The following is a 24,952-nucleotide window of genomic DNA, read 5'->3' as shown; positions in this document are numbered from 1 at the left end:
TAGTGTGTGTTGTGCTGGTATGAGTGGATCAGACACAGCAGCGCTGCTGGAGTTTTTAAACACCTCACTGTCACTGCTGGACCGAGAATCGCCCACCAACCAGAAATATCCAGCCGACAGCGCCCCGTGGGCAGCGTCCTGTGACCACTGATGAAGGTCTAGAAGATGAGCGACTCAAACAGCAGCAATAGATGAGCGATCGTCTCTGACTTTACATCTACAAGGTGGACCGACTAGGTAGGAGCGTCTAATAGAGTGGACAGTGAGTGGACACGGTGTTTAAAACCTCCAGCAGCGCTGCTGTGTCTGATCCACTCACACCAGCACAACACACACTAACACACCACCACCATGTCAGTGTCACTGCAGTGCTGAGAATCATCCACCACCTAAATAATACCTGCTCTGTGGTGGTCCTGTGGGGGTCCTGACCATTGAAGAACAGGGTGAAAGGGGGTAACAAAGCATGCAGAGAAACAGATGGACTACAGTCAGTAATTGTAGAACTACAAAGTGCTTCTATAAAATGTGTAGAAACAAGGAGGTGGTTTTAATGTTATGGCTGATCGGTGTATGACCATATTAAAATATGTGAACAATAATGCAAGCAATCAGCACTGAATGCTCTAGCACGGCCCAAACCGATAACCAGGACATTAAAAATTTTAAATAAAGGAAGAACTGTGAGATCGTGAGCAAGCAGAAGTCAGTAGGAAAGTGCAAAGCGAAGTGAAGCGAAGTGAAGCGAAGTGAAGCGAAGCCAGCGAACGGTTCCGGACTTACATGGCTGTTGAGCAGGCTGCTCTTGTGAGAGGGAATCCCTTCAGACTTATGCAGGTTTTCGATCGCCATTTCAAGCTACAGAGAGAGAGGAGGAGGGAGGGCATGCAGAGTGTCGGGCCGGGAGGGACAGGAGGAGCGAGACAGGTAGACACGGAGGGGGGGAAAGGTGCCACAACAACAACAAAAAAAAAAAGAACAGAACAGGCAGTTAGATTGTTAGCTGTAGCCAGATCAGAGCAATTCCATTACAGTCAGTATTTAAGCCATTCCGCCAAAAAACGGTGACATTTCTGTCCTTGGGTCATGACATGTATAAATGTAAATGAAAATTAACTTTGAAATGCATTTTTAACTGAGCAAAGTGTCCTGCACATTCATCTAACTGCACATTTATCCCTATAACACTGAGAAACTAGTATTAGTTCATGTCCCCGCTCTCGAACACCACACTTTACATTATAATATAATATAATGAAGTAAAATCTATCATTAATGCTTTTATCCTGGAGTGTTCGGTGACTCCAGATCCCATCTGTGTTTTTAATCTTTATTTTCCATCAGAAATGTAGAATAATGTGGTTAAAATCCCCTCAGTCCTGTTACCCTCACATATCCATCAGGTCACATTTAGAACATAAATGTATCTGTATCTACTGAAGCTCACAGGAAGAGCATTAGTAGGTTCTCCTTGTCCTTATTCCCCGGTATGTTTGATCATATTGTAACTCTGACTGAGAAGACTCGTCTCCACGTTCATTCCTGTTACCTTCATTTATAAAAAGATCTCACAGTTCTTCCTTTATAAAAAGAACATTTTGGGATGAATCACTAGACTGTACTCTGTGTTCTGTGCTTTTAGCATGTTCTCCACGCTGATGTATTTCATGTATGTACTAATTCTAGGTTAAAAACTCTTTCGGTCCTGTTACACGTGTACAGCTTCATCTTCCACTTAGAAAGCTTGTAGAAATGAACCAAAGGTGCCCGAGATTCGACCCAAACACATTCTGAGTGGTTAAGTGTGTGTGTTACTAGATTCAGTGTTGAACAAAGATAAAAAATGAAGTGTAATTTCATCCTGTTACTACACACACATGGCACCAGTTCAGTGGAACGACCCTTTGCAACCGGTGTGGTGACTCTGGTGGTCCATCCTTACAAAAAGACCTGGTAGGTAAAATGTACACTATATGCACAGCTACCTTAATAGTTCAATATAAACCTAGAACATCCATATCATCAGTGTTTTAACAGACCCCCAAACCCCCATGTCCTCAGAATTGGTTGTTAGTTTTCCAATCTCATTTACCTGAGTCGTGTTTTTAGCTGCTTTACACTCCACATCTTGGACATTTTGACTAAGCGATTGCTAACTGAACTGCCGTAGGATTGGTAGGATGTCTCATAGTGCATATTAATGGGATTAATAATTATTAATAGTGCATATTACACAGGAAAACGGCTCCTTTCACAATTCGTGACGTGATTTTCACGGCCGTGAATTGAGTAATCAGTATGTGGAACATCATATTTTAGACAATTGATCAGTATCCGGTCTTTAACATTGCATCATTATTATCATTATGCCACCTTGCATAGAAGCATAAGATAATAGTTTGAGTTTGTTAGCTTGGAGCTTTTTTTCTTCTGGTTTGGTTTGTTCCAAAGCACACCAGAATGCATCACACCACACCAGGTACGAGCGTTCACGCCACTTATTGGTCAGATGTGTCCGAGGCAGGACGTGGTGTTTATTTAACGGCGCTAATCTAATCTGGGTTTCCGAAGCCTTGAGATGGATGTGCGTCCTGTCCAGGGTGTTCCTGCCTTCCTCTCGTAACCCTGACCCCTCCCAGGTTGAAGCGGATGATGAAAGTGAGGCGAAATTAAATATAAAAAATGATAAATATTGGTTCCAAGCCGGCTTGAAAGAGACAGACGCAGTTACCACACCAAACGCAACGCTGGGTTCATGCAAAGACTGCAGGCTTCATTCTGACACACAGTGTACGACATGCAAGCGCTGAGCAGTCTGTTTAATATGCATCGTTTCTACCACACTGGAACCTTAATAGCCTCGTTATAGCCTCACTGGATTGTTTTTAAATGCTTAGGACTTACATTATGTACATTTTCATCACTGGAGACTTTATAAACGCGAACTGGTTCGGCGAACTGGTTAAGCAAGTTTTTAGGGTGTTTTCCCACTTATAGTTGGTTCACTCTGATCTGAATCGGTTCCGAGTTTGTTAGCTTGGAGCGTTTTCCTCTTGATTTCCTCTTTTTATCAGAATGCATCACAGCAGACCTCGAGAGAACGTGGTATAAGTTCCACTAAGTAAATAAAAAGTGGGAAAAAAAAGCTTTTGTTCGTTTGTTTTCAACAAATTAATGTACATTAATGAAAGGCAGAATTTTTAAGCTGATTCGCCAGACAGTGATTACCTTATAACCTCTCTTCCTTCTTTACCAGGGGTGCCAATAATTTTGCAGTGAGCTGTAAGTACGTGCGTGTGTGTGTATATGAGCACGTGTCGGACGTTTAGCGCGAGGACGCGGGCCGTACCATGGCGGAGGAGGAGCGGAAGGAGTGCGAGGCGTGCTGGCGCCCGCCGTCCATCCCGCCGTGGACGAGGTAGGCGCTGCCGCCGGAGATGATCTGGCTGCCGCCCACGTCCATGGCGATGCCGACCATGCCGTGTGGGGGCACGGCGCCGGGCGAGGAGACCACCGTGGTGACCTGGGTCCCGCCCGCCTGAGACTCGAAGTAGGTGTTGCCGCTGCCCTGTCCGTACAGCTGGGCGTCGGGGTTGTAGGGGTACGCCGTGCGACTGGGGGGGGGGGCAGACAGAGGGGCGTGGCATTAGTTTTTTTTTTTTTTTAAACATACAACAAATTCAAATAAATCAGAGGATTATTATTGTTATATGTACATGTGCAGCACCGCTACACATTTTTACTACCACTGTCATTTTAGCATCTCAAAAATGGACACAAATTCCTACAGACATACTCCAAAATCTTGAAAATGCTGGCTGTAATATCCATGCAATATTAGCGGCTACTTATATTTTCATCCATCCTCTGTCCTGATATTAAACTTTATTTTTTTTACCGAAACTCCGTTTTTTAGCGTACTCGCCGAACCGGCGGAAGCAAATCTGCCTGGTTTTAAATAAACATGTTTAATTAACGTGTGGTTTAATTAGTCTCGCATTACTGAGGGAAGCTGAAAAGCCGCCGGGGTTCCGAACAGCCCTGAGGTTTTCAGCATGGACGGTTCAACACGCACGGCTTATGAAGGGAATCGAGCTCGACAGAGGAAATAAAAACACACGCGTTACTCTGATGAATATGTGACCAGGATTCGAGGGCGTACACGCGTCTCTGAGGCCACAGAGCCGCACGCTCGGCGATCCTGAACGCACCCGCTCTGTTTGAACAGAAGTTTTAAAGGCTTAAACCCTTCGCTTTTAAATCCGGACCGGGTCTTGTTTGAACAGTGCTGTGATTCGATCACGTGGCTCAAATCGATTTGAGAATCAAACACGTCTCGAGTCTGTGCGGCAGAGAGAGCGTGAGACTAACTCTGATGCCAGGCCTGTGTTTAAATAAATAAATAAATAATCTTATAAACAACAGTATCTATGAAGATCGTTTCACTAAGTAAAATAGAAAAACGAGGCTTTACTGACTACCAGTCGGCTCCAGGATTATCAAAACACTCATTTATTTATTTGGGTTTTAAAGCCATGTTAGGTAGCATGTTTCCATCTGCTTATTTTATCTTGTCTTTATATTTTGGGGTCATTTTGTGAAATTAGGTTTCATTAATTCAAATATCACGCTTCCTCTCCAGTAATGCCAATCCCCGCTCCGATTGAGGAGAACGAAGCTAACCCACGCCCCCTCCGACACGTGGGCAGCGGCCGTATGCATCTTGTCACCTACACGTTGACGAGTGCAATGTGGATCAGCACTGTGTACGGAGGGACACACCCTGACAGCACTCTTTTCCCGTCTCTGTGCAGGCGCCATCAATCAGCCACCAGAGGTTGTAATTGCATTAGTTATAAGAGAGAGACCCATCTCCGGCATTTTAATATCCCGCCCCTTTCTGAACAACAGGCCAATCGTTGTTCATGTGGCCGCTCAGCCCAGCCGGCTGGCTGAGTCGTATCCGATCATATTTCACCTCTGTTGCTGCAGACCTCCACTCCTGACTCGGACGCGTGTGCAGTACTGAACGCTTCGTCGTACGGAGATCCGTATCGCGTATGGAGAGTCACGCACTGATCTCCATTATCCCCCGTCTCTGTGCAGCACCATCGATCAGCCAGCAGAGGGAGTAACTGCATCAGTCTAGGCGCCTGGACTGTCGTATCAGAGCTGAGATGCCAGCTCTACCTCTGCGCCAGCCGAGCTCCGTGATTTTATACTGGATTACCCTCCCTTTAATCAGGGTCGCGGGGGTGCTGGAGCCTATCCCGGCTCTCAGTGGGCGCAAGGACAGGGCACCAGTCCATCAGAATGATCTCAATTTAACCTGCCTGCATGTTTTTGGACTGTGGACTGTGGAGAACATGCAAACTCCATATAGAAAGTACCCAGACCGCGCCACCTGGGAATCGGACCCAGGACCTGCATGCTGTGAGCCATCGTGCCGCCCTTCTAGACAAACTGATCAAATATAAGTGGAAAAATGCTTGTATAAGAAAAATTAGGGGTGCCAATAATTTCAGCACACATGCTTTTGTGTAAACAAAAACTTACTTTCATTAAAGGCTGGATTTTTAGGCTGATTCGCCAGAAGGTGAATATTTTATAACCCTTTTTTCCTCATTACCGGGGTGCTAATAATTTTGACATGTGCCTTCTGTATTCGTGAGCTCAGTCAGGGATTCAAACCCCCGAAACTCCAGCAGTGTGGCTCTTATCATTACGCCACACCAGCCCACAATTTATACAAATAAGTAAAAACACTAAAATAAAACCTATTTTGATTTGAATGTGCATCTCAAAAGAAAGTCTTTAGTCTGACGTTCACTGAAACTGGACCGAGTTCCGTGGGACGATGAGACAAAATACAGCTTTTGAACAACAAACACTCAGGGTGGGTTTGGTATAAAAAAGAATGACGTCTATTCAGAAAAGAGCCCCGACTGTTTAGGATGATGGAGGATTTGTGATGTTTTTGGTCCTGTACTAGGATACAAGACACAAATACTTCATGAAGTAAAAGTAAAAGTCTCTGGCAGGACAACGATCCAAAACACGTCCAAACAGACATAAAAATGGTTCATTTGGGATCATGAACCAAGTTCTTAATCTTAAACAGGCTCGTCCGTCTGTCTACAGCGGTGCGGACTGGCTGCACGTACAGGCTTCTGTTTACAAGTGTGTGCGGTCCTATAAAATCACTTGTAGGTGGTACTTAGGGGTTTATGGTATATTTTGTCTGAGAAGTCCTAATCAATTCACAGGTTTTAGATTTACAGGTTCTGTCCTGTTTGTATCCAACATAACCGACCAGTTCATCAGTCGAACCATTATATTAATGTTAAAGTGGCTTACGTGCACACCAGAGCTCGGCTCTGCCATTCGGCTGGGCCGGGCCACCACATGAACAATGATTGGCTGTTGTTCAGGGATGGGATGAGCCGGACCAGGGCTCCTCATAACTGGTGCGATTGCGACCTCTGCTGGCTGATTGAGTCGAGGAATAATGCCGATCAGGGTGTGGCTCTCCGTGCACGAGGCTGATCCGCATTCGAACTCGACCTCGTGCAGGTGAAAAGAGGCAGGCGGTACTGCACATGTGTCGGAAGGGGCGTGTGTCAGTTGCGAAGCTCGTCACTCAGCGGTGGAGGTGATTGGATACGACTAAATAAGGGGAGAAAATCGGAGAAAAAGAGGAGACAAAAAGGTGCTTACATGGTGCCGTTGGGGTACACAGCCTCTCCTCCGTCAACGTAGTGCACCTGGGAGGGGTAAACGTGCTGTGTCTGCTGCACCTGTCACACACACACACACACACACACACACACAGCCAGATTTAGCACAAAATCTGAGACTGACAGATATAACAATGACCAAAGATCTAAAAGCTGACGTATGAAGCAGAGTGATAAAACTGTTGAGCCACCAAAGCTTTTTTCTTTTGGATCACTGTTTTGAAAGGCGCGCATAAATAAACTGTATTATTAATATTATTATTATTAATTTCACTCAAGGACACCTTACAATACTAGTTTAAACATCAGTACATAATTAATGACACAGATCAAGGGTAGGAAAGTTTAAAGAAGTACGTTTTAAGGCGTAAGGTGTTTTGAATAACCAAGCTATTACATTACATTAAAACCACCTGATCCACCACCAACCAAAAAACATGTGGTGACATTCAGCACTGCGGTTTCTGTGGCGTCGACATGAGATAAACTGAGACGTAAACGAGTCGAGAGACAGCAAGCAAGAAAAGAGAGATAGAGGATGAGCATGGTGTGTATGTGATTCATGTCTGCTGCCCTGGAGGACTTGCATTGTGTGTGTGTGTACGTGTGTGTGTGTGTGTGTGTGTGTGTGTGTACGTGTGTGTACCTGCTGAGGAACCTGTTGCACTCTAGGCAGTTGCTGCACTTGTCCCTCTTTCTGTGAGGATCCTGTAGCCTGAACTAACACTCTCTGCAACACACACACACACACACACACACACACACACACACACACACACATATTTAGATAAATTAATTGTTGATAAAAGTTTAATTGCTACGTAAAACCTCAATTCCAAAACGTTTAAAATAAACGTATTGTAGTGCACATCATTTATTTTTCTCATTTTTTCAAATCATATATTTCTCCCAGTTTAGTCGTAGCCAGTTCCTCTTCCTCTGCTGGAGACCCCGATGGTGTACGAGGAGGCTATATTCTCCTGACACGCCCTCCCTCAGACACGCCCGCGCTCCACCGACCCCTTCTTATTCAGCAGTAGTTCGGTGGATCGATGCGTGACTCTCTGTGATCTCCATGTTCCTCCACTTCTGTACAGGCGCCTCGGGCTACTAACCCACTCACTCACTTATTTAGTTAGTCACTCATTCATTCCCTTACCTGCTCACTCACTCATTTACTTATTTAGTTAATCACTCACTCACTCATTTACTTACCTGCTCACTCACTCACTCATTTACTTACCTGCTCACTCACTCACTTATTTTGTTAGTCACTCACTCATTCATTCACTCACTCATTTACTTATTTAGTCGGTCTGTCACTCACTTATTTAGTAAGTCAGTCAGTCACTCATTCATTTACTTATCTGCTCACTCACTCACTTATTTTGTTAGTCACTCACTCATTCACTTAACTGCTCACTCACTCATTTACTTATTTAGTCACTCATTCACTTAACTGCTCACTCACTCATTTACTTATTTAGTCACTCACTCACTTACCTGCTCACTAACTCACTTATTTTGTTAGTCACTCATTCACTTAACTGCTCACTCACTCATTTACTTATTTAGTCACTCACTCATTCATTCACTTAACTGCTCACTCACTCATTTACTTATTTTGTTAGTCACTCATTCACTTAACTGCTCACTCACTCATTTACTTATTTAGTCACTCACTCACTTACCTGCTCACTAACTCACTTATTTTGTTAGTCACTCATTCACTTAACTGCTCACTCACTCATTTACTTATTTAGTCACTCACTCATTCATTCACTTAACTGCTCACTCACTCATTTACTTATTTTGTTAGTCACTCATTCACTTAACTGCTCACTCACTCATTTACTTATTTAGTCACTCACTCATTCATTCACTTAACTGCTCACTCACTCATTTACTTATTTTGTTAGTCACTCACTCATTTACCTGCTCACTCACTCATTTACTTATTTTGTTAGTCACTCACTCATTTACCTGCTCACTCACTCATTTACTTATTTAGTCACTCACTCACTCATTCATTCATTTACCTGCTCACTCACTCATTTACTTATTTAGTCACTCACTCATTCATTCATTTACCTGCTCACTCACTCATTTACTTATTTAGTCACTCACTCACTCATTCATTCACTTAACTGCTCACTCACTCATTTACTTATTTAGTCACTCACTCACTCATTTACTTATTTAGTCAGTCAGTCACTCATTCATTTACTTATCTGCTCACTCACTCACTTATTTTGTTAGTCACTCACTCATTCACTTAACTGCTCACTCACTCATTTACTTATTTAGTCACTCATTCACTTAACTGCTCACTCACTCATTTACTTATTTAGTCACTCACTCACTTACCTGCTCACTAACTCACTTATTTAGTCACTCACTCATTCATTCATTTACCTGCTCACTCACTCATTTACTTATTTAGTCACTCACTCACTCATTCATTCACTTAACTGCTCACTCACTCATTTACTTATTTAGTCACTCACTCACTTACCTGCTCACTAACTCACTTATTTAGTCACTCACTCATTCATTCATTTACCTGCTCACTCACTCATTTACTTATTTAGTCACTCACTCACTCATTCATTCACTTAACTGCTCACTCACTCATTTACTTATTTAGTCAGTCAGTCACTCATTCATTTACTTACCTGCTCACTCACTCACTTATTTTGTTAGTCACTCACTTACTCATTCATTCACTTAACTGCTCACTCACTCATTTACTTATTTTGTTAATCACTCACTCATTCATTCACTTAACTGCTCACTCACTCACTCATTTACTTATTTAGTCAGTCAGTCACTCATTCATTCACCTGCTCACTCACTCATTTACTTTTTTAGTTAGTCACTCAGTCACTCACTCATTCATTCACTTAACTGCTCACTCACTCATTTACTTATTTTGTTAATCACTCATTCATTCACTTAACTGCTCACTCACTCACTCGCCTCGAAGGGTCCTTACACGGCCTTCGAAGACCCCGCCCACTTTTTAGTCCCATCTTTTCCCACCCAGCAGACTAGCGGCCGGTTTTGTCTGCTGCACCGTCTGCACTGACGACCGGTAGCAGGGCGAACAGATACGGTGGCATTTGTGTGTGAGCCGAGTCAGAAACACGAACACCGGAGGAGACTCGTTATTGACTGGTTGTGATGAGGACACGACCAGACTGAGCTCTGTAAAGCCGCTGGGAATCGAAGCGTTCTTATATTTCCTTACGTACGTTTCTCAGTGAGTCTGTTCAGCATCGCTGGACCTCCGAGACGTCACGTCAGATCGAAGGTGCTTTACTGGCGTAACGAACAATGGTGGGTTTGTACTGACGCTCTAGAACCCGCTGCTGGAGTTTCTCAGATACGTAAATCCGTCCGCGAGGTCGTAATCCAAACGTTTTACAGTCTGGCCTCCGCAGGGAGTCCCAGGCCGCGAGGTCCGTCCAAATCCAACAGTTCTCCTTCCAGGTAATGATACGGACCGACTAATCTCCCAGCTCACGAGCAAAATGAGGACGTACTTGATGTTTTTATGGTGGATAATCTTATGTTCCGGACTGCAACTTCTAAAGCAGCGCACCACGTGTATATTTTTTTCGTAAGTAAGTGGACACACTCCTGTTTTTGTATTATTTTATTGTTACCAGTTGCTACCAGTCCGAGGAGGCTATATTTGCCCGACACGCCCTCCCTCAGACACGTGCACGGTCCACCGACCCCTTCTTATTCGCCCGTACTTCGGTAGCAGACTCGAACTCAAAGAGTCTATAGATATGGGCACTCGGGTGGCACAGCTGTAAAACATGCCAACCCACCATCGCCATCTCTCCTACATGCAGACTCACGATTGGGCGTCGGTCGGTAGTGGGAGGGACGATGGCTGAAACAGGGTTTCTGGTCACTGCTGTCCGGTCGAGGTGCCTGATCACAGATGGGCATGATTTATGATATAGGGGGCACGCGACAGCCTGGGCCCTCCTATGTAGAGAGATCAGTGGGTCTTCAGATTCCGATTCAGACGTCAGCTCGGGATTGTACCTCTGGAATTGCTAATGCATGATACGCACTAAACAATATACATTTTAATGAAAGTACCTGTTGTGATGCGGGGACGGGCTGAACGACAGGAGCCTGGGCGGATGTGGACGTCCTGAGCGCCACGGTGGATGCTGCCTCTGAGCCGCCCTCGTTCTGCATGATGCTCTTACTACACACACACACACACACACACACACACACACACACGGAGAGAGAGGGATGTGTGAATTGCAGTACACACAACGCAAGGGTCAAGTCATATATACAGTGTATCACAAAAGTGAGTACACCCCTCACATTTCTGCAGATATTTAAGTATATCTTTTCATGGGACAACACTGACAAAATGACACTTTGACACAATGAAAAGTAGTCTGTGTGCAGCTTATATAACAGTGTAAATTTATTCTTCCCTCAAAATAACTCAATATACAGCCATTAATGTCTAAACCACCGGCAACAAAAGTGAGTACACCCCTTAGTGAAAGTTCCTGAAGTGTCAATATTTTGTGTGGCCACCATTATTTCCCAGAACTGCCTTAACTCTCCTGGGCATGGAGTTTACCAGAGCTTCACAGGTTGCCACTGGAATGCTTTTCCACTCCTCCATGACGACATCACGGAGCTGGTGGATATTCGAGACTTTTCGCTCCTCCACCTTCCGCTTGAGGATGCCCCAAAGATGTTCTATTGGGTTTAGGTCTGGAGACATGCTTGGCCAGTCCATCACCTTTACCCTCAGCCTCTTCAATAAAGCAGTGGTCGTCTTAGAGGTGTGTTTGGGGTCATTATCATGCTGGAACACTGCCCTGCGACCCAGTTTCCGGAGGGAGGGGATCATGCTCTGCTTCAGTATTTCACAGTACATATTGGAGTTCGTGTGTCCCTCAATGAAATGTAACTCCCCAACACCTGCTGCACTCATGCAGCCCCAGACCATGGCATTCCCACCACCATGCTTGACTGTAGGCATGACACACTTATCTTTGTACTCCTCACCTGATTGCCGCCACACATGCTTGAGACCATCTGAACCAAACAAATTAATCTTGGTCTCATCAGACCATAGGACATGGTTCCAGTAATCCATGTCCTTTGTTGACATGTCTTCAGCAAACTGTTTGCGGGCTTTCTTGTGTAGAGACTTCAGAAGAGGCTTCCTTCTGGGGTGACAGCCATGCAGACCAATTTGATGTAGTGTGCGGCGTATGGTCTGAGCACTGACAGGCTGACCCCCCACCTTTTCAATCTCTGCAGCAATGCTGACAGCACTCCTGCGCCTATCTTTCAAAGACAGCAGTTGGATGTGACGCTGAGCACGTGCACTCAGCTTCTTTGGACGACCAACTGAGTGTCTGTTCTGAGTGGACCCTGCTCTTTTAAAACGCTGGATGATCTTGGCCACTGTGCTGCAGCTCAGTTTCAGGGTGTTGGCAATCTTCTTGTAGCCTTGGCCATCTTCATGTAGCGCAACAATTCGTCTTTTAAGATCCTCAGAGAGTTCTTTGCCATGAGGTGCCATGTTGGAACTTTCAGTGACCAGTATGAGAGAGTGTGAGAGCTGTACTACTAAATTGAACACACCTGCTCCCTATGCACACCTGAGACCTAGTAACACTAACAAATCACATGACATTTTGGAGGGAAAATGACAAGCAGTGCTCAATTTGGACATTTAGGGGTGTAGTCTCTTAGGGGTGTACTCACTTTTGTTGCCGGTGGTTTAGACATTAATGGCTGTATATTGAGTTATTTTGAGGGAAGAATAAATTTACACTGTTATATAAGCTGCACACAGACTACTTTTCATTGTGTCAAAGTGTAATTTTGTCAATGTTGTCCCATGAAAAGATATACTTAAATATCTGCAGAAATGTGAGGGGTGTACTCACTTTTGTGATACACTGTATATACATTTATTTATAGAGCGCTTTTTACAATGAACATTGTCTCAAAGCAACTTTACAGAATCTAGGACCAACAGACCAAAACCCCTACTGAGCAAGCAGAGGGCGACAGTGGCAGGGAAAAACTCCCTTAAAATACAGGAAGAAACCTTGAGAGGAACCAGACTCTTGAAAAGTGAGAGCGCATCCACATGAGAAGCGGCAAAACCAACCCTGTTTGCCACCGACCTACCAATAAGACGGATGGTTTGATAGGAGACGGTAAAAGCGACTCAGGACGTACGAGCGACGCTTAGCGTGACTTATTGTAGTAAAACAGCGAGTGAGGAATGTGATTAGTGGAGGAACTTATGAGCAGTAATAATGAAGAGAAGTTTAGTGCTCCTGTCTCCTTCTTTTACTACATTAAACCACGTTAAGCTTTATTTTCAACCAGAAGCGTTTTAGACTCTGGGAGAAGCTGATTCTGATTCTCACCATTTCTCAGAAGCTGGAGCTGTAACACAAGTTTAAAAGTGAAACAGGGAGGAGAATCCAGATAAACACAGATACACGTGGAGCTGTAACCCCGGATCTGAACCTTATTCCACTCATATTCGCACTTTGACGACGTTTTACCGCTGCGCCGAACCAAACGGCGATTTGCGCTTCTCATGTGAGAGTCTGCTTGTGCCAGCGGGGCCCACAAAGAGTCTTTTTACCAGCATTGGAGACCCCCCCCCCCACACACACACACACACACCACCCCCCCCCCCCGAACGGGCTGCTCGGCTCTGAACTTTAGTCCGGCTGCACCGACAAAAGCGAGATTAACAGTCCGATCACAGCGCTTGGCCGGGCGTTTGGTCCGGAGTGTGTGTGTTTCCGCGAGTGTGATCGGCTCCGTCGGAGATGCGCATGCGAGTGTTTGTGTAGCTAGGGCCGGTTTAATAGTAACGGAGAGGGACAAAAAAAAAATCCCCGGTGATATTAATGACGCGTCTCCTGCCGAGCGAGGAGAGAGAGAGGGGAAGAGAGAGCGGGGGGGGTCAACTAACTAAATAAAAAGAGGGAGAGAGAGAAGAAAACCAGCTCCCTGCACACCTACGCATTCACATACACACACACGCACACGCACACGGTTTGTTTCGAGAGCGAGCGCCGCGTCTCCAGGGGCTCCAATAATCCAGCTGATATGAGGAAATTCCTCACTGCTTTGTAAACGTTTGTTGGTTGCTATGGTGAGGGAACCATGGCGACCATCCGAACTCTGCCCCCCCCTGCCCCTCCTCGGCCCTTCCGCCCCCCCCCTTCCTACAGCCCCGTTCCTTTTAAAGCTCGAGCCCTTACAAAACTTCAGCGCGAGGGGGGGAAGAGACGGACGGGGAATAAAGATAAAGACTTTAAGGGACTTTAAGGGTGTTAAACAGTTTAGGGATTTACTGGGTGCACTGGGATTGGGAACTGGTTCGGTTTAGGGCTGCGACTATCGATTCATTTTGTAATCGAGTATTCTATCAATTATTCCAGCGATTAATCGAGTAATCGGATAAGAAATACTTTAATAAAGACCAAAAATAAATACATATAAGATCAAATAAGACGCAACTCTTAAAACAGACTGTACATTTTTATTCCTGCATACAGGACAGTTTAAAGAGAACATTACTGAAATGCAAAAACAAATACATCAAAAATAAATCTAATTATTTTAAAAATGTAAACAGGCACCTGAAACTAAGGCATAAATAATAATAATAATAAACAATAATACATAAACATGAGCCTCGAATTTGTGCAACTTTCAGAACTATAAGTTTCAGCTCCAGCTCACGCAGAACATAAAGCTTTAATATTTAGTCGGGTTTGTGGTGTTTGTAGGAGGTTCTGTCAGTGATTGTATCTCCTAGATGAGGTAGATCTGGTGTGTGTGCGTGTTTGCCTGAGCCTTCAAAAAAGCCCGTGGTGGTTGTGATGAAGAAATGTCGGCGTATCATCACGACGCTCCGATGGTCTGGACGTTGTTCTGAGTTTTAGTTTTTTCCAGCTTAAAATGATCTCAAACCTTCTGTGGTTTTCTCTGTCCGGTCTCGTCTGTTCACCCCTTGATATTCTCTCTCTCTCTCTCTCTCCGTTCTGCAGTCCACGCGATCAAATCTCGACTGACTTTAAATCGCACTTTCATACTGAACAGTACGCGGGAGCGGCGAGCGTGTCCAAATACGTAGTTTTCATTGAACTGTACGAGATGTCCTGTTAAGTTCTGTTTGACCCTCCTGTTATGTTTACGGGTCAAATTGACCAGTCTTAATGTTTCAAAATCTAAAAAGATATAGTTAAAAGTATTTTTTGGTATGAAACGTCATTGATTTAACTTATTAAGCCAAGCAGAAGGAGTTAATAATGAGATATAAACAATGATTATTGGGATTTTTTGGTTTCTGACACTTTTGGATAATTAAACATGCGCCGGGTCAAATTGACGAGAAACTAACATAACAGGAGGGTCAAGTATGAGATCTGGGACGGCTTCTTCACGTCACCTGCTCACAGTGTGAACGCATTGTGCAAAAGTGTGAAACACCGTGAGCTGTACAGTATATAGCTGTATGGATTAAACGACGCCTCGATGCAAAAAACTTGAATTGATGATTTTTTGGTAATGGAATTACTCGAGTTTCTCGAGGAATCGTTTCAGCCCCGGTTCGGTTCCCGGACGAACACTGGTCTGGCTCGTGCAGAACAAATAGCTCATAAAAATACTGAGCGAGCGATTTAAAACGACTGTTTGGAAGTTCGGGTGAGTTTGCGTCCGACTTTCCGACTTCAGGCAACAGTTTAGGGTTTAGGCCCTTTTGGGACACTCCTAATGTTTGCATCCCTGTCTTTCAGCCACAGCAGATCCAGGATGAATAAATCAGTCATATCAAGGAAATGACATGCGTCCGACTTTGCAGCAACAGTTTAGGGACGGTCCCTTCCTGTTCCGGCATGACTGTGCCCCTCAGCCCCACTCGACAGCTCTGGGACGAACCGGAACGTCGACTGATCCGTCGGCGCCCGGCCGTACAAACACAAATGCTGTCATCTTAGAATGGGCACAAATTCCCACAGTCTTGTGAGAAGCCTTCATAGAGATCTAGATGTTCTAGATGAAAAGGGGGGGGGGGGCTCGGGGACTTCTAACGTTCCCCCAATTTAGTCAGCGCGGTGTGTGTGGAGTGGAGCAGACCAGACAGTGTGTGTGTGTGTGTGTGTGTGTGTGTGTGTGTGTGAGAGAGAGGTCGTCCGGTATGGCAGCTCATCTTTGAGGATTTATCTGAAGCCTGTAAATCCTTCTCATATATGAAGGATCTGCTGTTCCGCTCACACCCACGATCGCGGCGGCGGGTCTCGGATCGGGCACCGGGCACCGCGGCGGTAGATGAGAACGGTGCCGGAAGATGGTCACGGAGATAAGAGAGACTTTTGAGTGACGGTTTGCTTTATAATAGAAAGACAGAGAGCGTCGTGCATCACACACGGACACCTGCACTGGGGGTAGATCTACAAAGGTCTTAAGTTCGAGGCCCTACATAATTCACACTCGGTGAAATAAACCGTTACCCATGTAATCTGCAATTTGCTGTTAAACTCAAACTTTAACGTTTGTGTTTAGCGATCTAACGTTTTGCATAGGGATGTCGGTATCGGCTTTACTAAGCCCGATCCTAAGCCCATCCTTCGTTTACGTCAGCGGTCAAGCAGGTGTCGTAAACGGAGAGTCCAGCAGTGAAGTGTAACGTCTGCACTGCGAGCGTTTCACGAGGCGGTGGGAGCAGAGCTGCGTTCATTACTGTAGAATTTTACTGTTTATACGGTGTGTGAGTCGAGGATCACTCCGGTTTACTAAACAATAACTTTTAATCCCAGTATGAAAACTTCAGGACCAGAACGTACAGCTTTATGAGTTTACGTTAGAGATGGACCGATCGGGGTTTTTGGCACCGATTCCGATCTCCGATCTCCTTTCAGGGACATCGGCCGATAGCCGATTCCGATCGGGGGGGATTAGCAGTAAATAAACTTAAAAAGAGCCTCACAGTGAAGATAAACCGGAGCTGTGTGTGTGTGTGTGTGTGTGTGTGTGTGTGTGTGTTTGTGCCTTTAGAAGAGACGCTTTGTTCACAGTATCGCTATAAGTGATTCATTGATTCATGAGTCGATTCGTTTTTATGTGAAGCGTAAGTTTCTCTTCTCGGTTATCTCTCCGTGTTTACTGTTATTAATTAAATGTCGTGGTTTTAAATAAACACCAGCTACTACAGAACATTCTGTGTGACTCTCTTACATTAAAAAGCTTCATTACACCGTTATTACCACAGATCTGTAACCGAGTCAGACTCGTTCCGTCTAAGGAGCTAAAAGTTCAGCAGATGATCCTGAACTAACGAATTTGGTAATGAATAAACTTTTGCCTCTGATTGGCTCTGTAACGTTTTCTGTTCTCATCTACATCACAAGTAAGAACCGCTTACGATTTACCAAAGTGAACCAGGAGTTTATATAACGTGCTGATAGAATCGACTCAGATGTGACCGGGTTGAATTATCTTTTTAAAGTAAATATTACAATCAGCAAAATTACATCGTAAGAGCTTTCACTGTGGTTTCTGTACGATGGTTGATGAATGGTGATGTGATGGTTGGTGCTTCGTAGCTCAAAGTCTGGATCGATCCACTGAGCTGTTAACTTAACGTGATCTTTATATATCACACGATCGGATCGGCTACTTTTAGGAAATATCGCCGATCGCCGATAGCATATTTTGATTAAAAATCGGCCGATACCGATTCGTAGCCGATCGATCGTCCCATCTCTAGTTTACGTGTTACAAGTCTGAACGACATCTCAGTATCGAGCGCTCTGATTGGCTTAGTTATGTAACCGAGCGTGGTAGTGATGCACTCGCTTAATAAAGAAATAACTACTCGCTATATTCATCAATTTACGGGAGCATTTAACACTTTATTAACTTCGTCTGTTACGGTACCGAATAGCGGACAGCTAGAGTCATCGCGTTAGCCGAGCACGCTATTCCATGCACTATGGAAGCCCCAAAGGGTCAAAACACACTCACTTCGCATAGAAACGTCCATCAAACCATCGTCACGATACAAGCACAGAAAAGTTTGTTACAGTTACAACACGCATACAAGTACGGTGGCTCATAAGAAACAAACCAGATATCATTAAACCAAACGATCTACAATCACTACCGATCTGATGCGGCACCTACAAAATAAACACTCGGCCGAATACAGCGAGTTTATTATTATTATATGATGAGAAGAGGAACCGGCCGTCCGCTAACACGGCAGAGACGCTGATTCTCCTCAAAAAGAAGCTTCACTTCATTCTGAGTGTTCTAGTGTCACTACTACACTGCTGCACTACGTTTGTTTACTTTCATGTTGTAATAATAAAAGAACATTAAGCAATAGTTTGGATGCAGGAATGTTTTTCCTTCAGCACTGCAGAGCTATTCAGGTGTTAAACATAAACACTGGATTAATGTGAATAACTGTAATGTAGTTGAAGTGTGCACTGTGTGAACAATATTATCCAGTTCTTATCTAGACAATATCTAGAAAATACAAGTATCGGTTTGAGACTCGGTATCGGATCGGGATCAGAATTAATGATCGGGAACAAAAAAACGTGATCGGGACATCCCTACATCCCAATTCAGTTAGCAATCGGTTTAACTGAGTTTGGAAAACTAACAATCAATTCTGTAGACGCAAAGGGGAGGGGGTTCAAAACATGAAGGAGAATTTTCTATTTGAGACAGAACCTGAAGCCTCGCACCATCACTGGATGTTCTGGGTTTACATTCATCTATTAAGGGAGCTGTGCTGTGTATCGTAGCTTCTATTTATATTTATTTTATTTATAATTGTAATTTAATGACTGATGTGAAATGTGGCTGTTTACTTTATAACTGGAGGTCGGGTTAAACTGAGCACATTGTCCCGTGAATTTATTAGGGCCGATACTTTGACGAGGAAATATGACTCGGGAGGATCGTAGCCGCCCCGAGCGATGAATACGGCTGGGTTAAATACCACGGCGTTTAGGCGTGGGCTCGGGCAGCGGCTGCGTTTCACGAATGCTTCACGGTAAGGTATTTCCGAAAGCAAAACGGTTACCACGGAGATGGGCGTGGTAGCGGTCCAAGGTCGGCGTATATGGAGCATGGTGAAACGTCGTGCGATTAGTCAGCGCCCGTAACGACAGGACGTACCGCCTTGTTTCCTAACAGTGTGTTGACGTTGGAGTGTGAATGCTGGGATCAGTCAGAGCGACAGGTGATTTAGGACCTGTCCCAAGTTCCGTCATCAAGGAAGATGCTCTTCTACAGGTGTTTAAATGTAAACACTTCAAAAGTCCTGTGCTAGGATAGGAGGGTACGTATTTACAGGGCTTGTAATTTTGTCTAATCGCTGTCGGGCTTAGCCAATCATAACACAGAGAACAGATCACATGTGGCAATTTTATTTCCCGTCAAAAATCCCAGTAGTTCCCTGTAGTGGTGAAGTCAGACATTCGAACCGTAGTGAGTGAAGTCGTCGAGCTGGAAGGGAACTACAGACTAGCGAGGATGCTAAAATGCTAAAATCCTCGCCAAACACGTTTACACGGCTAATCAGGAGCGCCGCAACACGCCACCGAGCCGCCGTACGTCCATCAGATCCGCTTTGTTCCCCGATTACACACACGGTCCGATACACGGCCCAGATTCATCAGTCTGGAGTCACTGCAGAGAGCGAAGGATCGAAGGATCAGAGATCACGACCACGCCCTGACGGTTACGTAACGTGATGATGTCACAGGACGTCCCGAATGAAGGGATTCGACCCACTGATGTTCCCTTATGGCCCATATCATACAGCATGGTCAATGATTAAACAAAAACAGGGTTACATTTTTCTTGTGAGCAGCTCAGAAGACGATCACAAATTCCTACAGTTAGATTACAATCTCAGTGACTTAAGGAAGACAAGCATCATCAGGGTTCTTTTCTATACTGGCAGAAAGAGGAATAAACTTTGCATGCAGTGAAGCACAAATGAGCCTAATGTGGCCCAGTGTGGCAGTGTAGGACCATTCCTGAAGAAGGACAGGACACCGAAGCACTATGTCGTATTATCTCGCATGTTATAGCGCCACCTATCGCTGCAGTTACACCATACTTTCGCAATACCCTCCGACCCTCCTGTGCTCTGTGGCTGTGACGTTTGGTGCCAGTCGGTGCCATGCTTTCTGAGTTAAAGCGGTGTCTGAATGCCTGGCGCTGCTCCCCCGTGTTTTTGACCGGCGTCTGATAACGGCACCGTATAGAATTTTTTTTTTTTCTATTTTATTTCTGCATTTTCTCCCAATTTGGTGTAGTTAATTTATCTTCCGCTGCTGGTGGATCCCCCCTGATTGCAGTCGAGGTGGGTATATCGCTGCTCACGCCTCCTCCCACAGCGTTTGAAGACCCCCACCCACATGGTCCGGTCATCCCACCCTTGCAGAGACGTGTCTGCTCCAGGCACTGCCGATTATGCCCGCTAGATGGCGCCCAGCCGACCGGTTTCGAACCGAGGAGTTCAGAATGTCGGCGCTGGTGTGCTAGCGGAATATCGCGCTGCGCCACCTGGGCGCGCCGGTGTAGAATTTTTTATGGGATTTTAATGATGAAGTTCTCAGGGTTCCTTTGCTACCACGTTTGTGTATGTGGGGTGAAACTCTAGGAACTAGTTCACCCCAAAAATGGGAGTGATTTAACAGGTTTAGGTGGACGGAGCTACGTGGGGGGGAATCATTTAGTGATACAGACCTCAATCAGGCCAATTCGGGGGGGACTACTTCCTGTTGAGCAAGTCTCATGTCTGTACGACTTACGGTTTGATCTGTGCGTTCATCGAAACAACTTTGATGCTTGAACCTCTAACAAGGCAGCAAGAGAAGGACGGACAAGGTGACGGACAGGAGTTAAAAAGAGAGAAGACAGGACTAGAGAATACAAGAGGATAAAAGACTCCCCCTGGTTGCCCCTCTTCAGGTGACGGGAGGCTAAAACGCCCCCCCCCCACCCCCGACGCCCTCTTTACCCTAAACGAGCTCCTGTGCACGACTTTAATTAAGTGTGAGCGAGGACGGCTGGAGGTTCGGCTCGACCCGGCCGCCTCTCGGCGGCTCCTAGCGGAGGTTAAAAGCCAAATTGCATTCCCCACCGACTGCTCCGGCGGCACGGAGCAATCACCCGGCGGGGGGCCGCAATCACCCGGGCTCGGGGGCCCGAAGAGTCGCGGTGAACTTCATTACATTGCGGACTCGCTCGCGCCGGGAGGGGCCGTTAAATACGCTGCTCGTGTCGTGGGAAGGAAAGAGCAGCGACGACAGCGCGGGGAATGGATTGTGAACCGGGCCCTAGAGTGGAGCCGGAGTCACTGCAACCCTGACCATGAAAAAGAAAAATCTAAAATTAAACTGCAAACAAAGAAATAAGTAAAAAATAATAATAAATCCGTCTATCCATCTGTCTGTCTATTTGTCTATCTGTCTGTCTGTCTATCTATCTATCTGTCTGTCTATCTGTCTATTTATCTATCTGTCTGTCTGTCTATCTGTCTGTCTATTTATCTATCTATCTGTCTGTCTATTTATCTATCTGTCTGTCTGTCTATCTGTCTATTTATCTATCTGTCTGTCTGTCTATCTGTCTGTCTATTTATCTATCTATCTGTCTGTCTATTTATCTATCTATCTGTCTGTCTATTTATCTATGTCTGTCTGTCTGTCTATCTGTCTATTTATCTATCTATCTGTCTGTCTATCTGTCTGTCTGTCTATTTATCTATCTATCTATCTATCTGTCTGTCTGTCTGTCTATCCGTCTATCCATCTGTCTATATCCATCTGTCTATCTATCTATCTGTCTGTCTATCTGTCTGTCTATTTATCTATCTATCTATCTATCTATCTATCTATCTATCTATCTATCTATCTATCTATCTGTCTGTCTATCTGTCTGTCTATTTATCTATCTATCTGTCTGTCTGTCTGTCTGTCTGTCTGTCTATTCATCTGTCTATATCTGTCTGTCTGTCTGTCTGTCTATCTATCTACATTGGGAGAAAATGCATATATAAATAAATACCAAAAACAGAGAAAGGATCAGTTGGTGTTCCTGTTCATCCCAGAGCTTTGAGTGGGGCTGAGGTCAGGACTCGCTTGCTTTGTGCTGGAACAGGGAAGGACCTTCCCTAAACTGTTGCTGCAAAGTCGGATGCATGTTGTTTCCTTTATATGAGTGATTTATTACAGCTGTTAGTGAGTGCTGTGGCTGAAACACATTTTATTTGTTGAGTTTATTCAGATTGCATGATGTTTGTTATTATTTACAGTAATCCTGATAGCTGAAGTGGTTCATAGTTGCATCTATAACAGAACTCTGAGCTGAAACGTTCTGAAGGTGTGATTTTAATACGATTATTGATCTGGTGGTTAGAAATAACGTCGGCGAGTTTCTCTTTATCGCCGGAGACGTGAGTTAGAGCCTGAAAAACACATGCAGATGTTTAATTAAGCGCCGGGGCCCACGGCCTCCGCTCTCCCTCTCTTCTCTTCTCTTCTCTTTTTTTTTTTTGCGTCGGCCCACATTGTTTGCGGAGCAACAACCGTTGCCAGTGGCAACACAGTCCACTCCCGTTTCCAGGAGCCTGTTGCTAGGCGACGAGCAGAATACTTCCCAAACCAAACAATGCCGGCGTCTCCCGAGCGAGCCGTCTATCTCGCGCTAAGCCGAGACGTACGGCGATAAATACGTAACCTATTCCCTCGGGGGGGGGGTGCGGGCGGGTATGTGTGTGTGTGTGTGTGGGGGGGGGGGGGGGCTGGGGGGGGTTGTCCAATTACACAAACTCTTTACAGAAGTTTGATCCTGCTGCGATGTGAAATGTGACTTCAGGCCAGACGAGGAATGTGAAAGTGATCAGGAGGACGAGGGGAGACGGAGGAGCTTGTTTTACACCTCTGCTCTCCAAAAACAACACCAGCCAAACTTCAGACCATTCTTCTGACTCCTGGGCGTGTGCCAATGATCGAATGTGAAATCCAGCCTGGTGCGATAAAACAGTGAAACCATGTGGCCAAAAGTATTCGGACGCCCGACCGTGAGCTTGTCGGACGTCCCGTGTATTAAAGGGCAAGGGCGCTTGCACAAGGGCAGATGTAGCCTAGTGGTTAAGGTACAGGACTAGTAATCAAAAGGTCACTTGTTGAAGCCCCACCACTGCCAGGTTGTCACTGTTGGGCCCTTGAGCAAGGCCCTTAACCCTCAATTGCTTAGACAATATAGTCACAGTACTGTAAGTCGCGCTGGATAAAAGCGTCCGCTAAATGAGGATGGGGGATGGCCGGATTGGCGTCCTGTGTTACTGCATTGCCAATCATGTATTTATTTATGTATGTAGACGTTCGACTGGATGATAGCACCACTGGGCTGGCGCAATTTGCCGCTGCGCCACCCGGGCACCTGAATACAAAACATTCATGCTCATTCTGTATTTACAAACTACTGTGTTGGAGGTGTGGAGTGGAAGCAAGGTTGTAATTGGATACGATGCACATCAGATCACACCTTCATACCTGTAAACATTCGTATGTATATTATCTATGCAATTGAGGGTTAAGGGTCTTGCTGGGTGGTGGGGCTTGAACCAGCGACCTTTCGGTTGCTAGTCCAGTACCTAGGTGGTGGATGATTCTCAGCACTGCAGTGACACTGACATGGTGGTGGTGTGTTCGTGCGTGTTGTGCTGGTGTGAGTGGTTTTAAACACCGTGTCCACTCACTGTCCACTCTATTAGACGCTCCTACCTAGTCGGTCCACCTTGTAGATGTAAAGTCAGAGACGATCGCTCATCTATTGCTGCTGTTTGAGTCGCTCATCTTCTAGACCTTCATCAGTGGTCACAGGACGCTGCACACGGGGCGCTGTCGGCTGGATGTTTTTGATTGGTGGACGATTCTCGGTCCAGCGGTGACGGTGAGGTGTTTAAAAACTCCAGCAGCGCTGCTGTGTCTGATCCACTCATACCAGCACAACACACACTAACACACCAGCACCATGTCAGTGTCACTGCAGTGCTGAGAATCATCCACCACCTAAATAATACCTGCTCTGTGGGGGGTCCTGACCATTGAAGAACAGCATGAAAGGGGGTAACAAAGTATGCAGAGAAACAGACGGACTACAGTCAGTAATTGTAGAACTACAAAGTGCTTCTATATGGTAAGTGGAGCTGAGTGTAGAAACAAGGAGGTGGTTTTAATGTTATGGCTGATCGGGGTGTGTGTGTGTATAAAGAAAAAAAAGAATAAAGAGACGACAAGAGAACACGATCAAACCAAACAGCCGCGAGTGTGACAGAGACGAGGAATAAAGCTGATAAAATAATAAAAGATTAAAAAGTAAATGTCAGTAAAGAAGAAAGAAAATAAAGAGAAAAATAAAAGTAAAGCGAGTAAAAGAGCTCATGTGAGGGGGAGACAGAAAAAAAACAGTAAAATCTAACAGAACCTTTAAAGTCGGACCGATATCGCTCTCGCTCCATCCACCATCCATCACCACGGCGGCCCTCTGTTACCATGGAGACCGTTTGTTCACACTTACAACTCTCCGCACTCTTGAACCCCCCTCACACACACACACACACACACACACACACACACACGCACATATTTCCACCCCCCGGCACTTTGAAGCACAGCTGTGAGTAGGGAGCTCGTTCCCTCGGTTTAAACTCTGGTCCGAACGGGTGCCGAGATGCCACCGCGACCCTGACCAGGGAGCCATGAACTGGTTGATTACATGAAATGGAATGAGATGGTCGAGTGTGCGCGGATAATGAAAATACCACTGCATACTTAAATCATTTAGGGCAGGTGTCGCCTAGTGGTTAAGGTACTGGACTAGTAATCAGAAGCTTGCTGGTTCAAACCCCTCCACTGCCAGGTTGCCACTGTTGGGCTCTTGAGCGAGGCCCTTAACCTTCAATTGCTTAGACAGTGTACAGTCACAGAACTGTAAGTCGCTTTGGATAAAAGCGTCCAGTAAATGTGAATGTAAATACTGGCGCGATGTGTGTGTGGGGGGGAGGGCAGCTGTGCCAGGGGGATGCCGGACGACTGGGGCACACAGTACATCACTGGAAATATTAGGTTTAATATTAT

At 45.3% G+C, this 24,952-nt stretch overlaps 1 protein-coding gene across 2 annotated transcripts in view; it reads right to left on the bottom strand.

Annotated features, from left to right (window-relative positions):
- rfx2 (regulatory factor X, 2 (influences HLA class II expression)) overlaps positions 1 to 24,952 on the bottom strand; it is a 65,169-nt gene that overhangs the window by 22,139 nt on the left and 18,078 nt on the right. Inside the window, exons 2-6 of one of the 2 annotated variants that reach the window (XM_062998809.1) lie at positions 10,857 to 10,968; positions 7,384 to 7,467; positions 6,718 to 6,797; positions 3,350 to 3,614; positions 784 to 858 (exon numbers count right to left, since the gene is read on the bottom strand). In XM_062998809.1, the coding sequence (XP_062854879.1) occupies positions 784 to 858; positions 3,350 to 3,614; positions 6,718 to 6,797; positions 7,384 to 7,467; positions 10,857 to 10,958 (606 nt within the window). In that variant the 5' untranslated portion in view covers positions 10,959 to 10,968. The remainder of the gene's footprint in view (positions 1 to 783; positions 859 to 3,349; positions 3,615 to 6,717; positions 6,798 to 7,383; positions 7,468 to 10,856; positions 10,969 to 24,952) is intronic. The other variant, XM_062998810.1, reaches the window with a different exon arrangement.

Source organism: Trichomycterus rosablanca, chromosome 7 (genome assembly GCF_030014385.1).
Source record: "Trichomycterus rosablanca isolate fTriRos1 chromosome 7, fTriRos1.hap1, whole genome shotgun sequence".
Taxonomy (NCBI): Eukaryota; Metazoa; Chordata; class Actinopteri; order Siluriformes; family Trichomycteridae; genus Trichomycterus; species Trichomycterus rosablanca.
This window is presented reverse-complemented; position numbering and strand designations above follow the sequence as displayed.